This window comes from Ascaphus truei, chromosome 13 (assembly GCF_040206685.1).
Source record: "Ascaphus truei isolate aAscTru1 chromosome 13, aAscTru1.hap1, whole genome shotgun sequence".
Classification (NCBI taxonomy): domain Eukaryota; kingdom Metazoa; phylum Chordata; class Amphibia; order Anura; family Ascaphidae; genus Ascaphus; species Ascaphus truei.
The window spans coordinates 25,175,177-25,199,832 of record NC_134495.1 but is presented as its reverse complement, the minus strand read 5'-3'; the positions used below and the strand labels follow the sequence as shown (position 1 = coordinate 25,199,832).

Below are 24,656 nucleotides of genomic sequence, written 5' to 3'. Positions count from 1 at the left end.
CTGCTTTGAGACACTGTATTTCTAAATACATTTCCCATATCTATTAAGTAGCGCTACTCCATAAGACTGAGGAGACGAAGAGGAGGGCACAATGGATTTGCCTTAAGTAAAATGTATTTCGCCATTAAGTACCGACGTTTCGGCTGAACGCATCAGCCTTTATCAGGGCGTGAGGCCTTCACCTTAATAAAGGCTCTGCGTTCATCTGAAACGTCGGTACTTAATGGCAACATAAATCTCACTTAGGAAAAGTCCGCTGTGCTCTCCTCAACTTTAAATCCTTACATCACTGGTCCCTACAGGGTATATCACTGGTCCCTACAGGGTATATCACTGGGCCTTACAGGGTATATCACTGGGCCTTACAGGGTATATCACTGGGCCCTACAGGGTATATCACTGGGCCTTACAGGGTATATCACTGGGCCCTACAGGGTATATCACTGGGCCTTACAGGGTATATCACTGGGCCTTACAGGGTATATCACTGGGCCTTACAGGGTATATCACTGGGCCCTACAGGGTACATCACTGGGCCTTACAGGGTACATCACTGGGCCTTACAGGGTACATCACTGGGTCTTACAGGGTACATCACTGGGCCTTACAGGGTACATCACTGGGCCTTACAGGGTATATCACTGGGCCTTACAGGGTATATCACTGGGCCTTACAGGGTATATCACTGGGCCCTACAGGGTATATCACTGGGCCTTACAGGGTATATCACTGGGCCCTACAGGGTATATCACTGGGCCCTACAGGGTATATCACTGGGCCCTACAGGGTATATCACTGGGCCCTACAGGGTATATCACTGGGCCCTACAGGGTATATCACTGGGCCCTACAGGGTATATCACTGGGCCCTACAGGGTATATCACTGGGCCCTACAGGGTATATCACTGGGTCCTACAGGGTACATCACTGGGCCCTACAGGGTACCTCACTGGGCCCTACAGGGTACCTCACTGGGCCTTACAGGGTATATCACTGGGCCCTACAGGGTACATCACTGGGCCTTACAGGGTACATCACTGGGCCTTACAGGGTACATCACTGGGTCTTTCAGGGTACATCACTGGGCCTTACAGGGTACATCACTGGGCCTTACAGGGTACATCACTGGGCCCTACAGGGTATATCACTGGGCCTTACAGGGTACATCACTGGGCCTTACAGGGTATATCACTGGGCCTTACAGGGTACATCACTGGGCCTTACAGGGTACATCACTGGGCCTTACAGGGTACATCACTGGGCCTTACAGGGTACATCACTGGGCCTTACAGGGTACATCACTGGGCCTTACAGGGTACATCACTGGGCCTTACAGGGTACATCACTGGGCCTTACAGGGTACATCACTGGGCCTTACAAGGTACATCACTGGGTCTTTCAGGGTACATCACTGGGTCTTTCAGGGTACATCACTGGGCCTTACAGGGTACATCACTGGGCCTTACAGGGTACATCACTGGGCCTTACAGGGTACATCACTGGGCCTTACAGGGTACATCACTGGGCCTTACAGGGTACATCACTGGGCCTTACAGGGTACATCACTGGGCCTTACAGGGTACATCACTGGGCCTTACAGGGTACATCACTGGGCCTTACAGGGTACATCACTGGGCCTAACAGGGTACATCACTGGGCCTAACAGGGTACATCACTGGGTCTTACAGGGTACATCACTGGGCCTTACAGGGTACATCACTGGGTCTTACAGGGTACATGTCAGGGTTCTGCTCGCCACAAACCAGGGTCGGACCGCGATGCTGAGGTGGGGTTGTAAAAGCACCGACCTGAGACCGCGCAGGCTGATCCGGATTGCGCAGTTCGTTGTCATACGTAGCAGAATCAGGAAAGGAGAAGACAGCGTCGTCGTTGTACAAGCCAGGGTCAGGACAGGAGACATCAGGATAAACATTGTTCAGGCAAGAGTTCGGCAACAGGTAGTCAGGAGAGCCCCGCTTCAGCTTAGGAGCGCGGGGTTGGCCTCTGCGCGAGCGACGACCATGGCCCATGGTCCTGGTCACAGGACATGGTAGGCAGACCAGAGTAGCACACCGCTTTGCTGCACGGGTGCACCAGTGCTACAGCGCAAGAGTCCTGAGCGGCTGGGGAATCCTCTGTAACAGCGCAGGAACCAGGACACGGCCTCTCTAGATTAGGGAAAGAGTAGGCCCCAGGAACCAGGAAGCTGAAGATACACAGGGAAACCTCCGCTTCAGTGCAGGAATCCAGGAGGCTGAAGGACGCAGGGACGAAACCTCTGCTTCAGCACAGGAGAACAGGAAGCTGAAGGACGCAGGACGGAACCTCCACTTCAGCACAGAAGAACAAGCGGGAGCTTGAAGGAAGCTGAAGGACGCAGGGCGGAACCTCCGCTTCAGCACAGGAGAACAAGCGGGAGATTGAAGGAAGCTGAAGGATGCAGGGCGGAACCTCCGCTTCAGCACAGGAGAACAAGCAGGAGCTTGTGGCAGAACAGGTAGTGACATCCAGTAAGGACTATGCTCGGCAGGGAGCATTATGGGAAGACAATACTTAAAGGCCAGCGGGCCAATCCCCGGAGGGGGGTGTGAAGGTACTGCTCCAATGAATGAATGCAAGTCTAGGTTGCAGTGATAGGCTGCACAGCTGCAGTAGATACCAGAGGGAGTGTGTATAGCTTTGGTGAGTGAATCCAGGCTGCAGCAAACATCAGGAGAGGTGCTCCAGGACTGCACAATTCTGCAAGGTAAGGCAACCAGTAAACTGCGGAGCGGATTCCTTACAGTACCCCCCCCTTCACGCGAGACCTCCGGGCGAACATGAGCACACCTAGAGTTGGGGGACCGGGAATTGTTGCTGAACCGTCTAGGATTGGGGTTAGAGTCGTGGTCCATAGACTCGTGGTTAGTCCTTAGTGTACCCCCACCCCCCGGTGAGAACTGCGGCCAGACAGGACCATCCATGGGTCTTGGGGACATTGAGTTGTTCCTAAAATTCTTTAGGTGGAAAGGGCATCCGTAAACGAGCAGTTCTTTGGTGAGTACAGTTCTAGGATATGAGATTGATGGAAGAAACATCTTTGGTACATGGCTCGCCTCGCAAAATGACTTGGAAATCCAGGGCTGTGAAGAACCAGAGGGTTCCAGAGCAGAAACGGCAGGAGAACCCCTACAGGAAGCCCAGTCTTTAATAAATGAACCGGACTCTAGGATCAGCGGCCCTGATAGTTGATCGAATACACCAGGAGGAACTTTGTAACAGAAAAAGTCTTGGCTGACCACTGCATGTTGGAATTTGCGAGGAATTTTTCCTCTAGAAGGCTGCCAGGTAATGGTTAGTAAGGGTATAGGTTGGTTGGAAGCATCTCCCGGTATTGGTATGGAAGGTGACAAGGAAAGCAGTAAACCAGGCATAGGGACCGAAATCTTGGGATACGTACAGAGTATTTCCAACTGAGAGGAAATAACAGGGGCAACCGAAAATTCCGAGGGACAAAACCATGGTTTAGCAGGAGCAGAGAAGCAAACAACAGTAGAGCTCTCCAATACTGGGAAATCTTCATTGGGAGATAATATTGTCAGTGAATCAGGAATAGTCCTTGGGATCTTCAAATCAGTAGCTTGAGAAAAAGGCAGAGCCAGGGTAGTGGTGGGAGGGAAGCTAACATCAGAAGCTGAAGTCTGTACCTCAGTGACAGGGCCCTGAGAATCAACAAGCAGCAAGTATGAACTATGAAAACTCTTAATGACAGGCACCTTAGGAGTACAAGGAGTCTTTTCCGAAACTGCAATGGCCCTAACCACAGGGGTACCTAACCTGACAAAAACATGAATTGGTATGTTTTCTAGTGCAAAATCTCTGATCACAGGACTCCTAACCGATAGTGAGGGTGTCTGGGTTTGATTAGAGAAAAAATCAGATGTATTGATAAGTGACTTAGAAACAATTACTGAGGTTCTAGATTTGCTGGACATGTGAGAAAAAATACCCTTTAAGACAGGAGTTTTCATCTCTTCCCAGAGTAACCCCATGTTTGCTGGGGCATATTTAGACACAGTACTGAGGGACTGGGTTTCAGCAAAGGCAGGACAGCTAAATAGCTCAGATTTAAACCCCAGGACTTGTAATATATGCATGGTGACCTCAGGCAGTACTAAGGAAGTGACCACAGATATGCTGATCCCTGGAGAATTAGCCCGGACAGAGAAATCAGGGGGACCCCCAATCAGGATACTCCTTGTAGGAAGAGCTTCAGAATCAGAAGGAGAATCATTACCTCTCAGAGTCTCAAAACTAGTAAGACACAATTCAGCGAAAAGGGAAACAGTGTGCAAGCTTTTTACTAATCTATATGAAAAAGCGTCACTTTTGGGAGAAAACCGTGCTTCAGCAAACATTCCTGGGAACATAATATGAACCCCAGGAGGGACATACAGACTACTCTATGCTTTTAACCCTAAGCTTAAAGAGGAGGAGAACTCAGACAGTACACAGGGGTGAATCATAACTGTACTGGTCTCTGAAGTAGGTATTTGGTAAGGAATGTCTGGGAAACCAGAAATTACTGCAGACTCCATAATGTGGGAACTATGCGCTGAAGCAGGGATCACCGCTATGTGGGCGACAGGCTGGTTCAGTGAAATACCCGGGAGAAGGAACTCTGCGACCAAGCTTAGGGAAAAACCTGACTCCTGAATACATTTATCAGGAACCAGAACTTTAGCCGAAGTCTCCGGAGACGAAACTGCGGAAACTTGAGCTGAAGCAGGGGATTTATAGCAAAGAATATCTAAGGACTCCGTACGGTTATGGGAATCCCTCAATGCAACCTCTGCTGTCTGACTTGTGGACTCATTCTCTGAGGCTAAAACGAAGGCATTAACTTGGAGGCAGCAAGAATTTACAGGGGTTAATGCAGACAGTGCCTGAGAGTAGAACATAGGTAATCTTCTCTCTGTATTAGGACAGACAAGGAATATCTCCTCTGGAGTTAGGGGCGTGACCATGACTGACAGAGAACAGGGATTTACCAAAGGAAACTCAGAGAGCTGCCCCACAGGGGTTAATACAGAAATGACCCTGGGAACAGAACTTAGGGATTCCTTCTCTGACGGGGAAAGCACACAGGACTGCCTAGCAGAGGTTAAAGCTGGAAAACCCACAAGACCTAAAGAGAGAGATTCAGAGCTAGAACTAGGGGAACTAAGGGACTTATTCTCTGATAGTAGAACCTTAGTGTTGGTTAGTGAAACATATGTATTCTCCAGGGGGACCTCACAGGACTGATCGGCGGGGGTTAACGTAAACCTATCATTGGTGTCAGGGAACCCGGGCATACAATCAGAGCTAGGGACTGTGGCAATTACTACGCTGGGAGATATTGGTAATAGTTCCGTTTGGTCATCTCCTGGAGAGGGAGATACGTCCCCCGGTTTAGCGACAGGACTGGCAAGCGAGGGAAACCGCCAGAGGACGGCGTTAGCGGCCAGGGGGCGATCCTGTTTTAACAAGCAACCATCCAATACCAAGGAAAGTACATGCAGCGTGTCGTGAGCGAGAGACACCATGACGGAAGGGTCCGGGAGTACTACAGGAATGTCCAAAGATAAAGCCAGGGCATTGAGTGTACTACAGGCGTTGACCAGTTCCACAGGACACACCTTATCCCCAGTTAAAGGGGAATCAGGAGAGAAAGCACTGTTTGCACTGGCCAAAACACTGGCCAGATACTGTTTTAAGTCTCTGAGGCAGAAAGCCTTACAAACCAGATCATTACGGCATTTCTTTTGCAAGGGAGTTAAGCCCTCCGACATAAACGGATCTTCCATCAGGGGTATTATATCGCATATATAATCATTCTCAAACTGGGACTGGTCTACAGACCGGGACAGGTTTTTAGGAAAAAACTTACCAACCCACACCTCAGCGGGGTCCGAGTTTGTGCGGCCGAGCATACTGTCAGGGTTCTGCTCGCCACAAACCAGGGTCGGACCGCGAGGCTAAGGTGGGGTTGTAAAAGCACCGACCTGAGACCGCGCAGGCTGATCCGGATTGCGCAGTTCGTTGTCATACGTTGCAGAATCAGGAAAGGAGAAGACAGCGTCGTCGTTGTACAAGCCAGGGTCAGGACAGGAGACATCAGGATAAACATTGTTCAGGCAAGAGTTCGGCAACAGGTAGTCAGGAGAGCCCCGCTTCAGCTTAGGAGCGCGGGGTTGGCCTCTGCGCGAGCGACGACCATGGTCCATGGTGCTGGTCACAGGAGATGGTAAGCAGACCAGCGTAGCACACCGCTTTGCTGCACGGGTGCACCAGTGCTACAGCGCAAGAGTCCTGAGCGGCTGGGGAATCCTCTGTAACAGCGCAGGAACCAGGACACGGCCTCTCTAGATTAGGGAAAGAGTAGGCCCCAGGAACCAGGAAGCTGAAGATACACAGGGAAACCTCCGCTTCACTGCAGGAATCCAGGAGACTGAAGGACGCAGGGACGAAACCTCCGCTTCAGTGCAGGAATCCAGGAGGCTGAAGGACGCAGGGACGAAACCTCTGCTTCAGCACAGGAGAACAGGAAGCTGAAGGACGCAGGACGGAACCTCCGCTTCAGCACAGAAGAACAAGCGGGAGCTTGAAGGAAGCTGAAGGACGCAGGGCGGAACCTCCGCTTCAGCACAGGAGAACAAGCAGGAGCTTGAAGGAAGCTGAAGGACACAGGGCGGAACCTCCGCTTCAGCACAGGAGAACAAGCAGGAGCTTGTGGCAGAACAGGTAGTGACATCCAGTAAGGACTATGCTCGGCAGGGAGCATTATGGGAAGACAATACTTAAAGGCCAGCGGGCCAATCCCCGGAGGGGGGTGTGAAGGTACTGCTCCAATGAATGAATGCAAGTCTAGGTTGCAGTGATAGGCTGCACAGCTGCAGTAGATACCAGAGGGAGTGTGTATAGCTTTGGTGAGTGAATCCAGGCTGCAGCAAACATCAGGAGAGGTGCTCCAGGACTGCACAAGTCTGCAAGGTAAGGCAACCAGTAAACTGCAGAGCGGATTCCTTACAGTACATCACTGGGCCTTACAGGGTACATCACTGGGTCTTACAGGGTACATCACTGGGCCTTACAGGGTACATCACTGGGCCTAACAGGGTACATCACTGGGTCTTACAGGGTACATCACTGGGTCTTACAGGGTACATCACTGGGTCTTACAGGGTACATCACTGGGCCTTACAGGGTACATCACTGGGCCTAACACGGTACATCACTGGGTCTTACAGGGTACATCACTGGGTCTTTCAGGGTACATCACTGGGCCTTCAGGGTACATCACTGGGCCTTACAGGGTACATCACTGGGTCTTTCAGGGTACATCACTGGGCCTTACAGGGTACATCACTGGGCCTTACAGGGTACATCACTGGGCCTTACAGGGGATCCCTCTAGAGATATATGAACTGGTGACTGTACCTAATATACTTAACCTACGAGCACCGCCCAAAAAGCTTGTTCTCTGTAGCCCCTCGGTAAGACAGCTACCAGGGCAGTGAAGACACCTTCCAGCTCATTCACTTCACCCTTGTTTACTAGCAGAGCTATAACAAATATCAACATATTAAGATCTTTCGCGATTAAGGGTGCACCTGATCTGGCTCAGATCCATAAAGCTCTGTTACTGACTTACCAAGGCGTTAACTTACCGTAGCTGTGAACTGGCATCTGCGGAGCTCACTGCAGTGTGACGGGCTGTTTTCAGCAATAACAGGTCCATGTGTTAGCTGTAACGGACGTTGGTGCCAATAACAAGGAATAGAGGTGTTCCCTGTAACAACGCCTATCCACAGCATCCCGTTACTGATTTTGAAAGTGTGTTATGAACCCTGAGTTAACATAGCTTTGTGGATCTGGCCCTAAATAATAATAATAATATATATTTGGATCCTCTTTCTTAGCTGCTCTACCTTTTGGAGCTGGAAGGGCAATTAAACTTTAATGCTGCAGTCCAAGCTGACGTTTTTTTTCAATTTATATTCCCCCCCCCCCTTTAATATGTGCATCAATACAATCCACGCAATGATAAGTAATTAGCTAACTTGCCAGTCAATCGGCGAAGATTCGGCCCGGGGGTTCACTAAATGGCTGTCAGTGCAGCAGAAGAGGACCAAGGATGCAAAGTAACGTGGGGAAGATCATGTGACCAGGCAGTCACTACATACATGATGCACTGCTAGAGAGAGGGCAGGGCTCAAAAAGGTGTGTGCATAAGCCTGTTTCAGAAGAGGAAGGAGATGTGACTTTGTAAATGGTTGCTATAGAAACAAAAAATGCTTGTTTATAATACAAAAAATTGCTTGTTTAAAGAAATGTATTTTCTCACAGTACAGAACGGATTTATTAAAAAAAAAAACACGTAAGATATTGCTTGGTCTGCAACTGTAATACTGGTGGAATCATTTGGCTAACTCTATATACTCTATCATTTATTTTCTTCCCTGTCTGGTATACTTTTCGCATAAAGTTCAGCGTTTGCGTGATTGGTAATTATTCCGGTATAATTCAGGGTGAGATTTATTTCCTGATTCGCGACGTTTAGGATGGGAAGGAAAAAAAAAAACCTAAGAATAATTTGATATACTGAATCTTATACTATATTAGTGAAAGCACTGTATGTTTGCCTGCCTGTCTGGATGTCCGGTGTCCCTAGCGGCAATCTCATTGGTCCCTTGGGCCGCCCGCCCCCGCACACCTCTCATTGGCCTCACACACTCACACCACCCCCTTGGCCCGCCCCCCACACCTCGCATTGGCCTCACACACTCACACCACCCCCTTGGCCCGCCCCCCACACCTCGCATTGGCCTGAGGCGGAGTGACGGGCCAAAGGTCCACATAAAAAAAAAAAAAAAAACCACACACACAGTGTCACACACACACACACACACACACACAGTGTCACACACACACACACACACACACACACACACACACACACACACACACACACACACACACACACACACACACACACACACACACACACACACACACAGTGTCACACACACACACACACACACACACACACACACACACCCCTCTCTGTCCTCTCCCCCCCCCACCACACTCACCTCCCTCCCACTCCATTCCCTCCCGCTCCACTCACCTCCCTCTCACTCCATTCCCTCCCGCTCCACTCACCTCCCACTCCATTCCCTCCCAGTCCCTCCCCGGCGGGGGGACACGCGCCCACCTTAGAGGCGCCCGGAAGCCGCTCCACTCCCTCCCGCTCCACTCACCTCCCTCACTCCATTCCCTCCCGCTCCACTCACCTCCCACTCCATTCCCTCCCCGGCGGGGGGACACGCGCCCACCTAAGAGGCGCCCGGAAGCCGCTCCATTCCCTCCCGCTCCACTCCCTCCCTGGCGGGGGTTGGCACACGCGGCACCTAAGAGGCGGCCGGAAGCCGCTCCACTCCATCCCGCACTCACCTCCCTCCCGCTCCACTCCCGCACTCACCTCCCTCCCGCTCTACTCCCTCCCGCACTCACCTCCCCGGCGGGGGGACACGCGGCACCTAAGATGGCGGCGCCCCGAAGTAGAGGTGACGTGTGTGTGTCACTGTGTGTGTGTGTGTCACTGTGTGTGTGTCACTGTGTGTGTGTGTCACTGTGTGTGTCACTGTGTGTGTCACTGTGTGTGTGTGTCTCACTGTGTGTGTGTCTCACTGTGTGTGTGTGTGTGTCTCACTGTGTGTGTCTCTCACTGTGTGTGTGTCTCTCACTGTGTGTGTGTGACACTGTGTGTGTCTCTCACTGTGTGTGTCACTGTGTGTGTGTGTCTGTGTCACATGGGGGGGGCAGGAGGGGAGAGAGAGGGGGGGAGCGGAGAAACATACAGGGGGAGTGGAGAGGAGAGACCCGGAAATTTTAACCAACCCACCCCCCTCCTGTCCACTCTCCCCCCCCTCCTCCTCCTCCCGTCCGCTCTCTCCCCCCCCTCCTCCTCCTCCCGTCCGCTCTCTCCCCCCCTCCTCCTCCCGTCCGCTCTCTCCCCCCCCTCCTCCTCCCGTCCGCTCTCTCCCCCCCCTCCTCCTCCCGTCCGCTCTCTCCCCCCCCTCCTCCTCCCGTCCGCTCTCCCCCCCCTCCTCCTCCCGTCCGCTCTCCCCCCCCTCCTCCTCCCGTCCGCTCTCCCCCCCTCCTCCTCCTCCCGTCCGCTCTCCCCCCCTCCTCCTCCTCCCGTCCGCTCTCCCCCCTCCTGCTCCCGTCCGCTCTCCCCCCCCTCCTCCTCCCGTCCGCTCTCCCCCCCCTCCTCCTCCCGTCCGCTCTCCCCCCCCTCCTCCTCCCGTCCGCTCTCCCCCCCTCCTCCTCCCGTCCGCTCTCCCCCCCTCCTCCTCCCGTCCGCTCTCCCCCCCCTCCTCCTCCTCCCGTCCGCTCTCCCCCCCCTCCTCCTCCTCCCGTCCGCTCTCCCCCCCCTCCTCCTCCTCCTGTCCGCTCTCCCCCCCCTCCTCCTCCTCCCGTCCGCTCTCCCCCTCCTCCTCCTCCCGTCCGCTCTCCCCCTCCTCCTCCTCCTCCCGTCCGCTCTCCCCCCCTCCTCCTCCCGTCCGCTCTCCCCCCCCTCCTCCTCCCGTCCGCTCTCCCCCCCCTCCTCCTCCCGTCCGCTCTCCCCCCCTCCTCCTCCCGTCCGCTCTCCCCCCCCTCCTCCTCCCGTCCGCTCTCCCCCCCCTCCTCCTCCCGTCCGCTCTCCCCCCCCTCCTCCTCCCGTCCGCTCTCCCCCCCCTCCTCCTCCTCCCGTCCGCTCTCCCCCCCTCCTCCTCCTCCCGTCCGCTCTCCCCCCCTCCTCCTCCTCCCGTCCGCTCTCCCCCCCTCCTCCTCCTCCTGTCCGCTCTCCGTCCGCCCTCCCGTCCGCTCTATGTCTGCCCTCCCGCTCGCTCTCCGTCCGCCCTCCCGTCCGCCCTCCCGTCCGCCCTCCCGTCCGCCCTCCCGTCCGCTCTCCCGTCCGCTCTCCCGTCCGCTCTCCCTCTCCTTCCGTCCGCTCTCCCTCTCCTTCCGTCCGCTCTCCCCCTCCTCCAGCGGGAAATTTAACTCACGGGCAACGCCGGCTCTCTCAGCTACACACACACGCACACACACACACACACACATGTAGACACACACACACACACATGTAGGCACACACACGCACATGTAGACACACACACACATGTAGGCACACACACACACACACACACACACACACACACACACACACACACACACACACACACACACACACACGTAGGCACACACACACACACACACACACACGTAGACACACACACACACACACACACACACATGTAGGCACACACACACACACACGCACATGTAGACACACACACATGTAGGCACACACACACACACACACATGTAGGCACACACACACACACATGTAGGCACACACACACACAAACATGTAGGCACACACACACACACATGTAGGCACACACACACACGTCGACAGACACACACACATGTCCACAGACACACACATGTAGACACACACACATGTAGACAGACACACACACGTAGACAGACACACACACACGTAGACACACACACACACACACCTATACATACACACAGCTATACACACACACACACACACACGTATACACACAGACACACGTATACACACAGACACACGTATACACACAGACACACAGACACACGTAGACACACAGACACACGTAGACACGTAGACACACAGACACACGTAGACACACAGACACACGTAGACACACAGACACACGTAGACACATGTAGATACACGTAGACACACAGACACGTAGACACACGTAGACACACGTACACACGTACACACGTACACACACAGACACACGTACACACACAGACACACGTACAAACACAGACACACGTACACACACAGACACACGTACACACACAGACACACGTACACACACAGACACACGTACACACACACACCTATACACACAGACACACGTATACACACAGACACACGTATACACACAGACACACGTATACACACAGACACACGTTTACACACACACGTATACACACGTATATACACACACGTATACACACGTACACACACACACACGTACACACACGTATACACACACACACGTAGGCGCACGCATACACACACACGTAGACACACGTATACACACACATGTAGACACACGTGTACACACACGTATACACACAGGCACACGTAGACACACACACACACGTACACACACACACACACACATATACACACACGTATACACACACACACAGACACACACACACACGTAGAAACATACACGCACGTAGACACACACACATGTACACGTAGACACGTACACACACACATGTACACGTATACTCACACACATGTACACGTACACACACACATGGAGACATACACACACACACATGTAGACATACACACACACGTATACATACACATAATGTATACACACACACATGTATACACACACGTATACACACACACACACACGTGTATACACACACACACACACACACGTGTATACACACACACACACTATCCCCAGCACCACCACATCAGCACACCGCTATCCCATGCCCCCCCAGCACACTGGCATTCTCGGCTCCCTGCCATTCTCAGCCCCCATCAACACCATCAGCACCCACACATCGGCACCTTTGCACCTCCCCCATCGGCACCCCCACATCCGCACCCCCACATCAGCACCAAACCCTCCCAAATCAGCACACCGATACAATCACCATCAGTACAGCCACAGCAGCAGTACCACCGCACACCGCACATGGGCCGCGTGGACCACTCCCCACCCAAATGCCACACCCACACCACAAACATCCCGGGCAACGCCGGGGCTCTCAGCTAGTCTTATACTATATTAGTGAAAGCACTGTATGTTTGCCTGCCTGTCTGGATGTCCGGTGTCCCTAGCGGCATTCTCATTGGTCCCTTGGGCCGCCCGCCCCCGCACACCTCTCATTGGCCTCACACACTCACACCACCCCCTTGGCCCGCCCCCCACACCTCGCATTGGCCTCACACACTCACACCACCCCCTTGGCCCGCCCCCCACACCTCGCATTGGCCTGAGGCGGAGTGACGGGCCAAAGGTCCACATAAAAAAAAAAAAAAAAACCACACACACAGTGTCACACACACACACACACAGTGTCACACACAGTGTCACACACAGTGTCACACACACACACACACACACACACACACACACACACACACACACACACACACACACACACACACACACACACACAGTGTCACACACACACACACACACACCCCTCTCTGTCCTCTCCCCCCCCCACCACACTCACCTCCCTCCCACTCCATTCCCTCCCGCTCCACTCACCTCCCTCTCACTCCATTCCCTCCCGCTCCACTCACCTCCCACTCCATTCCCTCCCAGTCCCTCCCCGGCGGGGGGACACGCGCCCACCTAAGAGGCGCCCGGAAGCCGCTCCACTCCCTCCCGCTCCACTCACCTCCCACTCCATTCCCTCCCAGTCCCTCCCCGGCGGGGGGACACGCGCCCACCTTAGAGGCGCCCGGAAGCCGCTCCACTCCCTCCCGCTCCACTCACCTCCCTCACTCCATTCCCTCCCGCTCCACTCACCTCCCACTCCATTCCCTCCCCGGCGGGGGGACACGCGCCCACCTAAGAGGCGCCCGGAAGCCGCTCCATTCCCTCCCGCTCCACTCCCTCCCTGGCGGGGGTTGGCACACGCGGCACCTAAGAGGCGGCCGGAAGCCGCTCCACTCCATCCCGCACTCACCTCCCTCCCGCTCCACTCCCGCACTCACCTCCCTCCCGCACTCACCTCCCCGGCGGGGGGACACGCGGCACCTAAGATGGCGGCGCCCCGAAGTAGAGGTGACGTGTGTGTGTCACTGTGTGTGTCACTGTGTGTGTGTGTGTCACTGTGTGTGTGTGTCACTGTGTGTGTGTGTGTGTGTGTCACTGTGTGTGTCACTGTGTGTGTCACTGTGTGTGTCACTGTGTGTGTGTGTGTGTGTGTGTGTCTCACTGTGTGTGTGTCTCACTGTGTGTGTGTGTGTGTGACACTGTGTGTGTCTCTCGCTGTGTGTGTGTCTCTCACTGTGTGTGTGTGACACTGTGTGTGTCTCTCACTGTGTGTGTCACTGTGTGTGTGTGTCTGTGTCACATGGGGGGGGCAGGAGGGGAGAGAGAGGGGGGGAGCGGAGAAACATACAGGGGGAGTGGAGAGGAGAGACCCGGAAATTTTAACCAACCCACCCCCCTCCTGTCCACTCTCCCCCCCCTCCTCCTCCTCCCGTCCGCTCTCTCCCCCCCCTCCTCCTCCTCCCGTCCGCTCTCTCCCCCCCTCCTCCTCCCGTCCGCTCTCTCCCCCCCCCTCCTCCTCCCGTCCGCTCTCTCCCCCCCCCTCCTCCTCCCGTCCGCTCTCCCCCCCTCCTCCTCCTCCCGTCCGCTCTCCCCCCCTCCTCCTCCTCCCGTCCGCTCTCCCCCCTCCTGCTCCCGTCCGCTCTCCCCCCCTCCTCCTCCCGTCCGCTCTCCCCCCCCTCCTCCTCCCGTCCGCTCTCCCCCCCCTCCTCCTCCCGTCCGCTCTCCCCCCCCTCCTCCTCCCATCCGCTCTCCCCCCCTCCTCCTCCCGTCCGCTCTCCCCCCCCTCCTCCTCCTCCCGTCCGCTCTCCCCCCCCTCCTCCTCCTCCTGTCCGCTCTCCCCCCCCTCCTCCTCCTCCTGTCCGCTCTCCCCCTCCTCCTCCTCCCGTCCGCTCTCCCCCTCCTCCTCCTCCTCCCGTCCGCTCTCCCCCCCTCCTCCTCCCGTCCGCTCTCCCCCCCCTCCTCCTCCCGTCCGCTCTCCCCCCCCTCCTCCTCCCGTCCGCTCTCCCCCCCCTCCTCCTCCCGTCCGCTCTCCCCCCCCTCCTCCTCCCGTCCGCTCTCCCCCCCCTCCTCCTCCCGTCCGCTCTCCCCCCCCTCCTCCTCCTCCCGTCCGCTCTCCCCCCCTCCTCCTCCTCCCGTCCGCTCTCCCCCCCTCCTCCTCCTCCCGTCCGCTCTCCCCCCCTCCTCCTCCTCCCGTCCGCTCTCCCCCCCTCCTCCTCCCGTCCGCTCTCCCCCCCTCCTCCTCCTCCCGTCCGCTCTCCCCCCCTCCTCCTCCTCCCGTCCGCTCTCCCCCCCTCCTCCTCCTCCCGTCCGCTCTCCGTCCGCCCTCCTGTCCGCTCTCCGTCCGCCCTCCCGTCCGCTCTATGTCTGCCCTCCCGCTCTCCGTCCGCCCTCCCATCCGCCCTCCCGTCCGCCCTCCCGTCCGCCCTCCCGTCCGCTCTCCCGTCCGCTCTCCGTCCGCTCTCCCTCTCCTTCCGTCCGCTCTCCCTCTCCTTCCGTCCGCTCTCCCCCTCCTCCAGCGGGAAATTTAACTCACGGGCAACGCCGGCTCTCTCAGCTACACACACACGCACACACACACACACACACACACACATGTAGACACACACACACACACATGTAGGCACACACACACACACGCACATGTAGACACACAAACATGTAGGCACACACACACACACACACACGTAGGCACACACACACACACACACACGTAGACACACACACACACATGTAGGCACACACACACACGCACATGTAGACACACACACATGTAGGCACACACACACACACACACATGTAGGCACACACACACACACATGTAGGCACACACACACACAAACATGTAGGCACACACACACACACATGTAGGCACACACACACACGTCGACAGACACACACACATGTCCACAGACACACACATGTAGACACACACACATGTAGACAGACACACACACGTAGACAGACACACACACACGTAGACACACACACACACACACCTATACATACACACAGCTATACACACACACACACACACACGTATACACACAGACACACGTATACACACAGACACACAGACACACGTAGACACACAGACACACGTAGACACGTAGACACACAGACACACGTAGACACACAGACACACGTAGACACATGTAGACACACGTAGACACACAGACACGTAGACACACGTAGACACACGTACACACGTACACACGTACACACACAGACACACGTACACACACAGACACACGTACAAACACAGACACACGTACACACACAGACACACGTACACACACAGACACACGTACACACACAGACACACGTACACACACACACCTATACACACAGACACACGTATACACACAGACACACGTATACACACAGACACACGTATACACACAGACACACGTTTACACACACACGTATACACACGTATATACACACACGTATACACACGTACACACACACACACGTACACACACGTATACACACACACACGTAGGCGCACGCATACACACACACGTAGACACACGTATACACACACATGTAGACACACGTACAAACACACACGTGTACACACACGTATTCACACACGTATACACACAGGCACACGTAGACACACACACACACGTACACACACACACACACACGTATACACACACGTATACACACACACACAGACACACACACACACACACACACGTAGAAACATACACGCACGTAGACACACACACATGTACACGTAGACACGTACACACACACATGTACACGTATACTCACACACATGTACACGTACACACACACATGGAGACATACACACACACACATGTAGACATACACACACACGCATACACACACACGTATACATACACATAATGTATACACACACACATGTATACACACACGTATACACACACACACACACGTGTATACACACACACACACACACACACGTGTATACACACACACACACTATCCCCAGCACCACCACATCAGCACACCGCTATCCCATGCCCCCCCAGCACACTGGCATTCTCGGCTCCCTGCCATTCTCAGCCCCCATCAACACCATCAGCACCCACACATCGGCACCTTTGCACCTCCCCCATCGGCACCCCCACATCCGCACCCCCACATCAGCACCAAACCCTCCCAAATCAGCACACCGATACAATCACCATCAGTACAGCCACAGCAGCAGTACCACCGCACACCGCACATGGGCCGCGTGGACCACTCCCCACCCAAATGCCACACCCACACCACAAACATCCCGGGCAACGCCGGGGCTCTCAGCTAGTGATAAATATTTCCAGCATTGCATTAATTCATGAGTCTCGCTCGGCTCACAATAATGATGACGGTTTGTTATGAAAATAACCCTACATTTTATTACCTAACAAAATACAACAGAAGAACAATGTGCCACAGAGAGCCTGCATTTAATCAAATGTACTATAATGGTCAATATTGCAGCCTGTATTACATTATACATGAATTATATGTATGTATAAAATCTGCAGGTTCACATAATCATCAATTCTTCATTTCATTTGAAACCTTTCTTAAAAAAAATATTAGTCAATGGGTCTTCTATTTTAGTAGGAAATCAACAGCTTGTGACAACATGGACATATATTTCCCAGAATGGGACATTTGGTCGTGACCATCAGGGCGGTGCAAGGGTTTCATGAGCCCTAGGCGAAACTTAAAATTTGTGCCCGCCCCTCTAACTTACCAGGTGCAGCGCACAGCGGGAGCAGAGTGGCACAGGAGTCAGGGAGCGGAGCGGCAGTAGAAGACGATGTGAGCGGAGGGAAGACTTTGAGACAGCGGGCGGCGGTGGCTTGGCTGTGGCAGGCGAAGACATCCGATCAGAGCAGGAGCACTGGAGACAGGAGGGCAGGTGCACGATGAAACATCGGAAGTTGACTGGCGCCTGACTTCCGGCGCCGGTGTTACAGCTTGTACCTCCCCTGACGTCTCCTGTGCTCCGTTTGGATGTCTTCACCTGCCACAGCAAAGCCACCGCCACCCGTAGGTAGGCTACATATCTGGCACGTGACATCATACTCGTGACATCATAATACGTTGCAGACATCGTGTACAGCTGAACCTTTATACGGAAACATAACTAAGAATTTTACTGTATATATATATATATATATATATACGTATATATATATATATATATAGTAGATAGATAGATAGACAGATAGACGAAGCTTTGGGCCAAACATACCAAAACCCCACCTACGCTCTTCCTTATGATCCTATTAGATAGCATGCCAAGTTTGGTGGCTCTAAGATAAAGCGTGTGGTTTTGTATAGCTGGACAAACAAACACATACATTTCAACAAATATATTAATAAGCCTCATTGCAAAGGGCATTACTGGTCACTAATGCCCAGGCCGGGTTAAAGGCTTTGTATTGGCACTTAACTCCTCCAGCCAGGGCATTATTACCTGGTAATGTTTGCGGCAATGTACATAATTAGGTAGACTGTACATGGAACAGTTAGATAAGGACATGGAAAAGGTCATTAAATTAATTGAATTAGAGAGTCCCTGCCCAACAGAGCTAAAACAACTCATCTCTATTGGGGACATCTCATCAGCCTTGAGTGGCGAGATCTGCCCGGTTTTGCATTTTGGATTTAAGGGAGGTACTAGAGTACCAGCAAATTGACACTCCAACGAATTGGCCATATCTCATGGATTTGTTGAGCCGGAATGAAATTGTTTCTAAAACAGCCTCTCTCGCATGGTTTCGACATACAAGATTGGCTTTTAGACTATGGTTATATACTGTACTAATCAGTGAGCAAAGGGTACTCTCCGCATGGAAATGCACTTACCCCAACTCTTTATGTCTAAATTATTGGAATTGTGTAATTTCTAAATACTCACAGCTGGATATCAAGGAAAATTCTTCTGTCGTCTCCCACATGGATTCTCCAGATGCAGTCTTCTCCATCTGTGTATGGCTCTGGCCAGTTTGGGGACAAAATGACTCCTGCCGGTGTAGAAAGCTCACCGCCACACATGGCTATCAATGAGAAACACAGTTGGGTTATGTTTAATTCTTTGACTGCAATGTAGAAGAGGTTCCCCAGGCATGCTATATGCAGAATAATATATTGAAAGTTTGCTGGTGCTCAAACTCACATAGGACCTTCCTGGTTGGTCCAATAAGGAATTAAATGAATGGAAACAGAGAGAGGAGGGCACAAATGGGCTGATGCAAAATAATTGATTTAGTAAGGTTGCTTGGATCAACCAAAATCATATTGTGGCAGATAAATGATTTTGCCTGAGCCTGTATGTGTCCTCTCTGTGTTTTCATTCATCTAACCCTTTAGGTGCCCCAGTACATAGTGGCTACATCATGTTCTGTGCGTTCTCGTTTCGCGCTATGGAGCACGGAACGCGATCGGAAACGCAGAGACATGGAAGAGGAGGACTCTGCTTTCGTTTCCGGATGAAGTGACACCTCGATCACGTGATCACTCTGCGAAGCGGTCATGTGAGCGCGATTTTCCCCGAGGGGCTGCAGCACCAGAGTTCCGTCAACGAAGCAGGGGTGGCCAACTCCAGTCTTCAAGGGCCACCAACAGGTCGGCTATTAAGGATATCCCTGATCAGCACAGGTGGCTCAGCCAATGACTGCAGGGATGTGCTGAAGTAGGGATATCTTTAAAATCTGACCTGTTGGTGGCCCTTGAAGACTGGAGTTGGCCACCCCTTGGCTAAAGGGTCTGAAAAGGGAGCATCTAGAGACTTAGCCTCACCCAAAAATTTTCTTTAAAAATCAAATGTTCTATACCTGCAGGTCACATTAGTTAGAGAAGTTTACAACAGGTCACACTTGGATTAAAGTTTTGAAGCATAAAACATAAGAAAAGGGACATATGTCATAATGGGCCATTTTGACTAAGCAATGCTACTCCATAAGACACCTTCCAGCACTGCTTAGTAAATATGGCCTGTTACGGCCCACTGGAGTGGATGGGCATCTCGGCGTCCTCTAGCATGGAAGCTGTTTAATGGAGTAGCACTTCTTGGTAAATACTAGAGACAGGTGAATATTTCGTCAAAGTTCAAATTTGATGCACAAAAGGTCGTTTATTTTCACATTTCCAAACCGGTGAAATTTGTTAAAGTAAAAATTTGCAGAGATATTAAACATGAAATATTGAGATAACCATAAACATGTGTAGAGAACGCATTGTAGAGGAGTAGAAATGCAATAAAAACATTCTGCCATGAACAGTGGCGGCCGCATTTATTCTCCTGCGGCCGCCACCGCGGGTATTCCAAAAGTGCGGGCAGACGCGGTGCAGACGCGTTTTTTTCCGGCGTGTTCTCGGCGCTAGTTTCGGCGCCGCAGGCGCTCCATTGTGCGCTCTATTGTTCAGCGCTATTAGCGGCCATTAGCGCTGAGCGGGAGAGGGGCTGACACGCGGCCGAGATGTGGCCAAGTTTGCGGCTGCCGATACATGCCCCGAAAAATTGCGGGCAAATGTTAGATTTAAGCTGGCCGCAGCAGTATGTTGCTATCTGAAACTGAGGCTGTAAGGCACACATTCTCTTATTCCCATATAGTTCCAGGGAAAAGTAATTAGTTGTAAAGGGGGCATGTGCCACCTTCCAAGATGGATGCCTGACAGCTCACAGGTTATAGGCCTGCTGGCAGTTTTCTGCCTATGGCCAGTTGAAAGATGCAGGGCCATCGTTACTATACCGTCTTCAGCCACAGGAACAACTTTCCGGTGCTGGTAGACACCCTACAGTCTATTCACGTTGATGGTCTCTAAGGTGTCTCATGGCAGAAAACGGCTTAATAAATATATGCCGGAAACCCTTGCAGAAAACCCCGTTTTTTTTTTTTTTTTTATAAATAACTTAATCATCGAATTGGTTTCTTTAAACTAATGTAACTGTGCTTACAGCAGAAATTACCTGCTTTTGTTCCTTGGGAAATTAAGCAAGTATTTTTTGTTTGGGGTCCCTAAAAGAATGGGTGAATGTAAATCAAGTATTTCCTCTACTCCTAACCCACCCTGCCATAGAGTGAAAAAAAGATGAGGGAGAGTGGGGCTCTGGCCTTCAATACACAGTGACATCACACAGAGGAAATCAAACCCTCCCATTTCGCACTGAACATCGGATTTTTGTCAACAAAAGGCATAAATCACCTGGCTATATAATCTGTTAAACATGTCACTGTTATTAGTACCCTTTGGTCCTATGGACCAGGGGGGACTGTCCCTTTAAGTTAATAAATATGTAACCCATCACGAAAACTAGCTTCCTAAAGTCTCACGCCACTACTTAACAATGTGCATGCGTAATAAGGCCCACTGACCTCTGCAGAGAGGTTCGGTGTCATTCCAGTAGGGGTCTCTCATGTTGATGCACTCAATAATAGCTGGTCCCTGTTCCAAAGAGTGCCCGGGATCACATGAAAACTCAATCACCGTTCCGATGCTGTATGTTGGGTCTGAAGTTGTGAAGTTTCCATTCTGGATGTAAGGTTCATAGCAATGGCCCCGCTCAAAGGCTAAATAGGGGGAAGAGGATAGAGGATTGTTTTGGCTTTTTTTAGGAATCAAAGATTAGCATTCAGGGAAAAGAGTAGAGTAGATTTGTCTCAGGCCATTTAATTTACTAATGGACCAATAAATGGCATCTTCACAGATGTAACAGTGTGTACTATACAAAGCTTTTGAAACCTCAGAGTGTTAAAGAGATAGATAAAGAGAAGACCTGTGTAGGTTCAAACTCTTGTTTAGAAGATCTCTCTTAACAGTCTACAGAATGGTGTAACAACCTACGTTTCTCCTGGACCATTGCGGCTCATGGAAAATGTCCAGTAGTTATCGATTATAGAGAAACGGCTGCACACCAAATATATGAAATAATATAAGATACAAATACCGGTCGGTGCTCCTGGTTCAGGATTCTCTGCGATAATCCAATATCCAACGAAAGGTTTAAAGAACAGGGCTCCACGGATTTTACACACACTATTTATTGCCAGCAAAATGACTTGACGTTTCGGCCACACATGACGTCAGGTCATTTTGTTGGCAATAAGTAGTGTATTTAAAATCCGTGGAGCCCTGTTCTTTACACCTTTCTGTAGTTACTAAATCTATCACACATCCAAAATGGGTGTCTTGACCTGACTAATAATTTTTGCATTAAAGGGAAGAAATCTGTTAGTCCAAGTTCATTTGACATAAGATTAAAAAGTCACTTGCCATTCCGGTTTCATCATCATCATCAATATTATTATTACATTGGCTTTAATTAAATAAGATCTGAAGAGCAATTCCCAAACGTAGTGTAACACAGTCTGCATTGAGGCATTGCAATTGCTATTTGAAACAGATAAAATGGATTAAGCTCTATGCTTGATACCTCAGGCCCCAGTGGTATTGAAGAATAAATAACTATTTGCACTATACAAAGAGAGCAACAACTTCTGGTACTTTTCTAAATTATAACCCCCATGCAGCAGCCTTTATAGTGGAGGAGACACATATCCATTCATTCATATTTTATCAATATATTGGTTGGCGTCTGCCTGTATTACTTGTCCTCTTATTCCAGTTCCACTGCATGACATTATAATGGCATGCGCAGAGCAATATTATAGCTCAAGTCATATTAATCCATTGCATCTTCCAGCAATCTAATGTAATAAATTAGAGTGTCGGGACTATTTCTCTGCATAATTAGCAGACATTGAATGTGTGTGTTTCATTGTTGAAAGATCTGCAGTCCAGGAGAGAAGCAACAGGTAAAAATGCCCCCGAGTTTCACCAATCTTCCAGATTGCGACCCCGTGATCAACTTGGGGTAGCGATTACGTGGTCTCCGCCAGGCCCCCCCAGGATGTGATAAAGGTTTCTAGGTCTAGTTTCCCCCTTTAAAACTAGCATGACGTATCCTGCACATCAGATGGCCCTCATATGTAAGCCTCTTATGTATTTGATACATGAAGACAACCGCAGGGTGATTTCATGCACTGCACACGTCTTTAGTGTCAAAATGGATTCAACAAGGTACAGGAGGGAAGCATATTTCAGAGAGAGAAGTCCTAGGACGAGTGGCGGATTTACAAAACCACCGCCCTGAGGCACTTAGCTGGTGCTTTTCCTTCTTCGGCTTCAAATGACGCTGCGATGTCTTCGGCATCAAATGACGCTGCGATGTCACGTGGTGTCGCGTTGACACTGCAACGTGACGTCACACGGCGTCTCATTGCCATGGTAGCGTGATGTTGTGGCTTCATTTGCCGCCCCGATGTCACGTTGCCATGGCAGCGCGGTCTTGTGTACGGTCACGTTGCCGTGGCAACGCCACCCCATGCGACGTCGCAGCGTCATTTGACGCTGAAGGAGGAGGAGGGCGGCGCCAAGGAAGAGCGCGGCACAAAGGAGATGGTAAGAACTGTACAGAGGCCCCGCGCTCTCCCCTGGCAATCAGTTTGTGGGGGAAAATAAAAAGGGAAATTTGGCGCCCCAAAATGTTGACGCCCTAGGCCCGGGCCTAATGGGGAATCCGCTACTGCCTGGGACCAAGAGTTAGTGCTCGGAAGCTGAAGGGTGCGAGGCACAGGGCAAATGTGAGGAGGCCCTTCTTCACGGAAAGGGGGTGGATACACGGAATAGCTTCCAGCAGCGGTGGTAGAGGGTAATACAGTAAGGGAATTCAAAAATGTTTGGGACAGACACCAGCCTATCCTAAATATAAGAGAAAGTCAGATAGAGTCTTAGGTTTTACAACAGATAGGGAAATGGGCAAACTAGGTGGGACCAAGGTGTTCTTATCTTAATTCTGTTTCATTATACTGTTGCTATACTGTAAGGAGAATCTGTTTAATATACATTTTGAACTTAACGCATCATATCAGAGAGAAAGAAAATCTACTGATTTCCAGTTTCGAGGATGGTCACTGTAATACGGCGACTCTACGGCTGGGAGTCACCATATGGCAATGTGGGGTGCCGTGCCTGATCAACTGAATGACAGTTACCGCCAGATCGGGTACGATATCCAGTTTCACACTTGCATGACTCACAGCCTATGTTTTTCCTCTCCCAGAATCCTCTGCTTGCCTTATTGTCATTCTACATTGGCTCGTCTTGATAAGGGGAGGGCAGTGATGAGATTGCAATGAAAAGCTTTATCCAACTCTATCCGCCATTTTGTTCGGTCCTGGGCTGCCGGGATTTGCTCCCACTTAGAATGTTCCAAAAAATGTTTAGTGGGTGCCTGCAGGAATGTGGGGGGATAGCTTTTCAAATTTTAAGAGAAAATGTTTGTATAACAGCGTAGCGATGGAGGAATTTCACCTTCAACCCTTTCTGCTGCCAGATTGGACTGGCTACGCATTGCAGAGAAAGAGTTAATTAAAGTACATTGACATTACGTCCGACCTATTTCTTCTGATGGAAAAGAAATTGGGTAAATAAATGATGAACACAAATGTAAAATATGATACATAACATTATGTGTATCAGAAAAAAATATGTAGGGTTGTACGTGTACTTTCGATTGGCCAAACATTCATATGACATGATTACACACAACACCCCTGTAAGCTCAAAATCCAGGCCCACCACACCATATACTGTATATTTATGTCAAAAGGAGTGCTACTGGGTTTGAGACAATGTACAGGAAGGCCCACTTCTCGGCGCCCCGCTTTTCGGCGAACCGCTGATACGGCGTAGTGAGAAGTG

The 24,656-nt window shown here is 51.6% G+C and overlaps 1 protein-coding gene across 2 annotated transcripts in view; it reads right to left on the bottom strand.

Annotated features, from left to right (window-relative positions):
• Positions 1-24,656, bottom strand: part of SEZ6L (seizure related 6 homolog like) — a 287,273-nt gene that overhangs the window by 33,578 nt on the left and 229,039 nt on the right. For both annotated transcript variants that reach the window (XM_075568961.1, XM_075568962.1), the window contains 2 exons: positions 21,269-21,463; positions 18,811-18,949 (listed from right to left, as the gene is read on the bottom strand). In XM_075568961.1, coding sequence (XP_075425076.1) covers positions 18,811-18,949; positions 21,269-21,463 — 334 coding nt within the window. The remainder of the gene's footprint in view (positions 1-18,810; positions 18,950-21,268; positions 21,464-24,656) is intronic.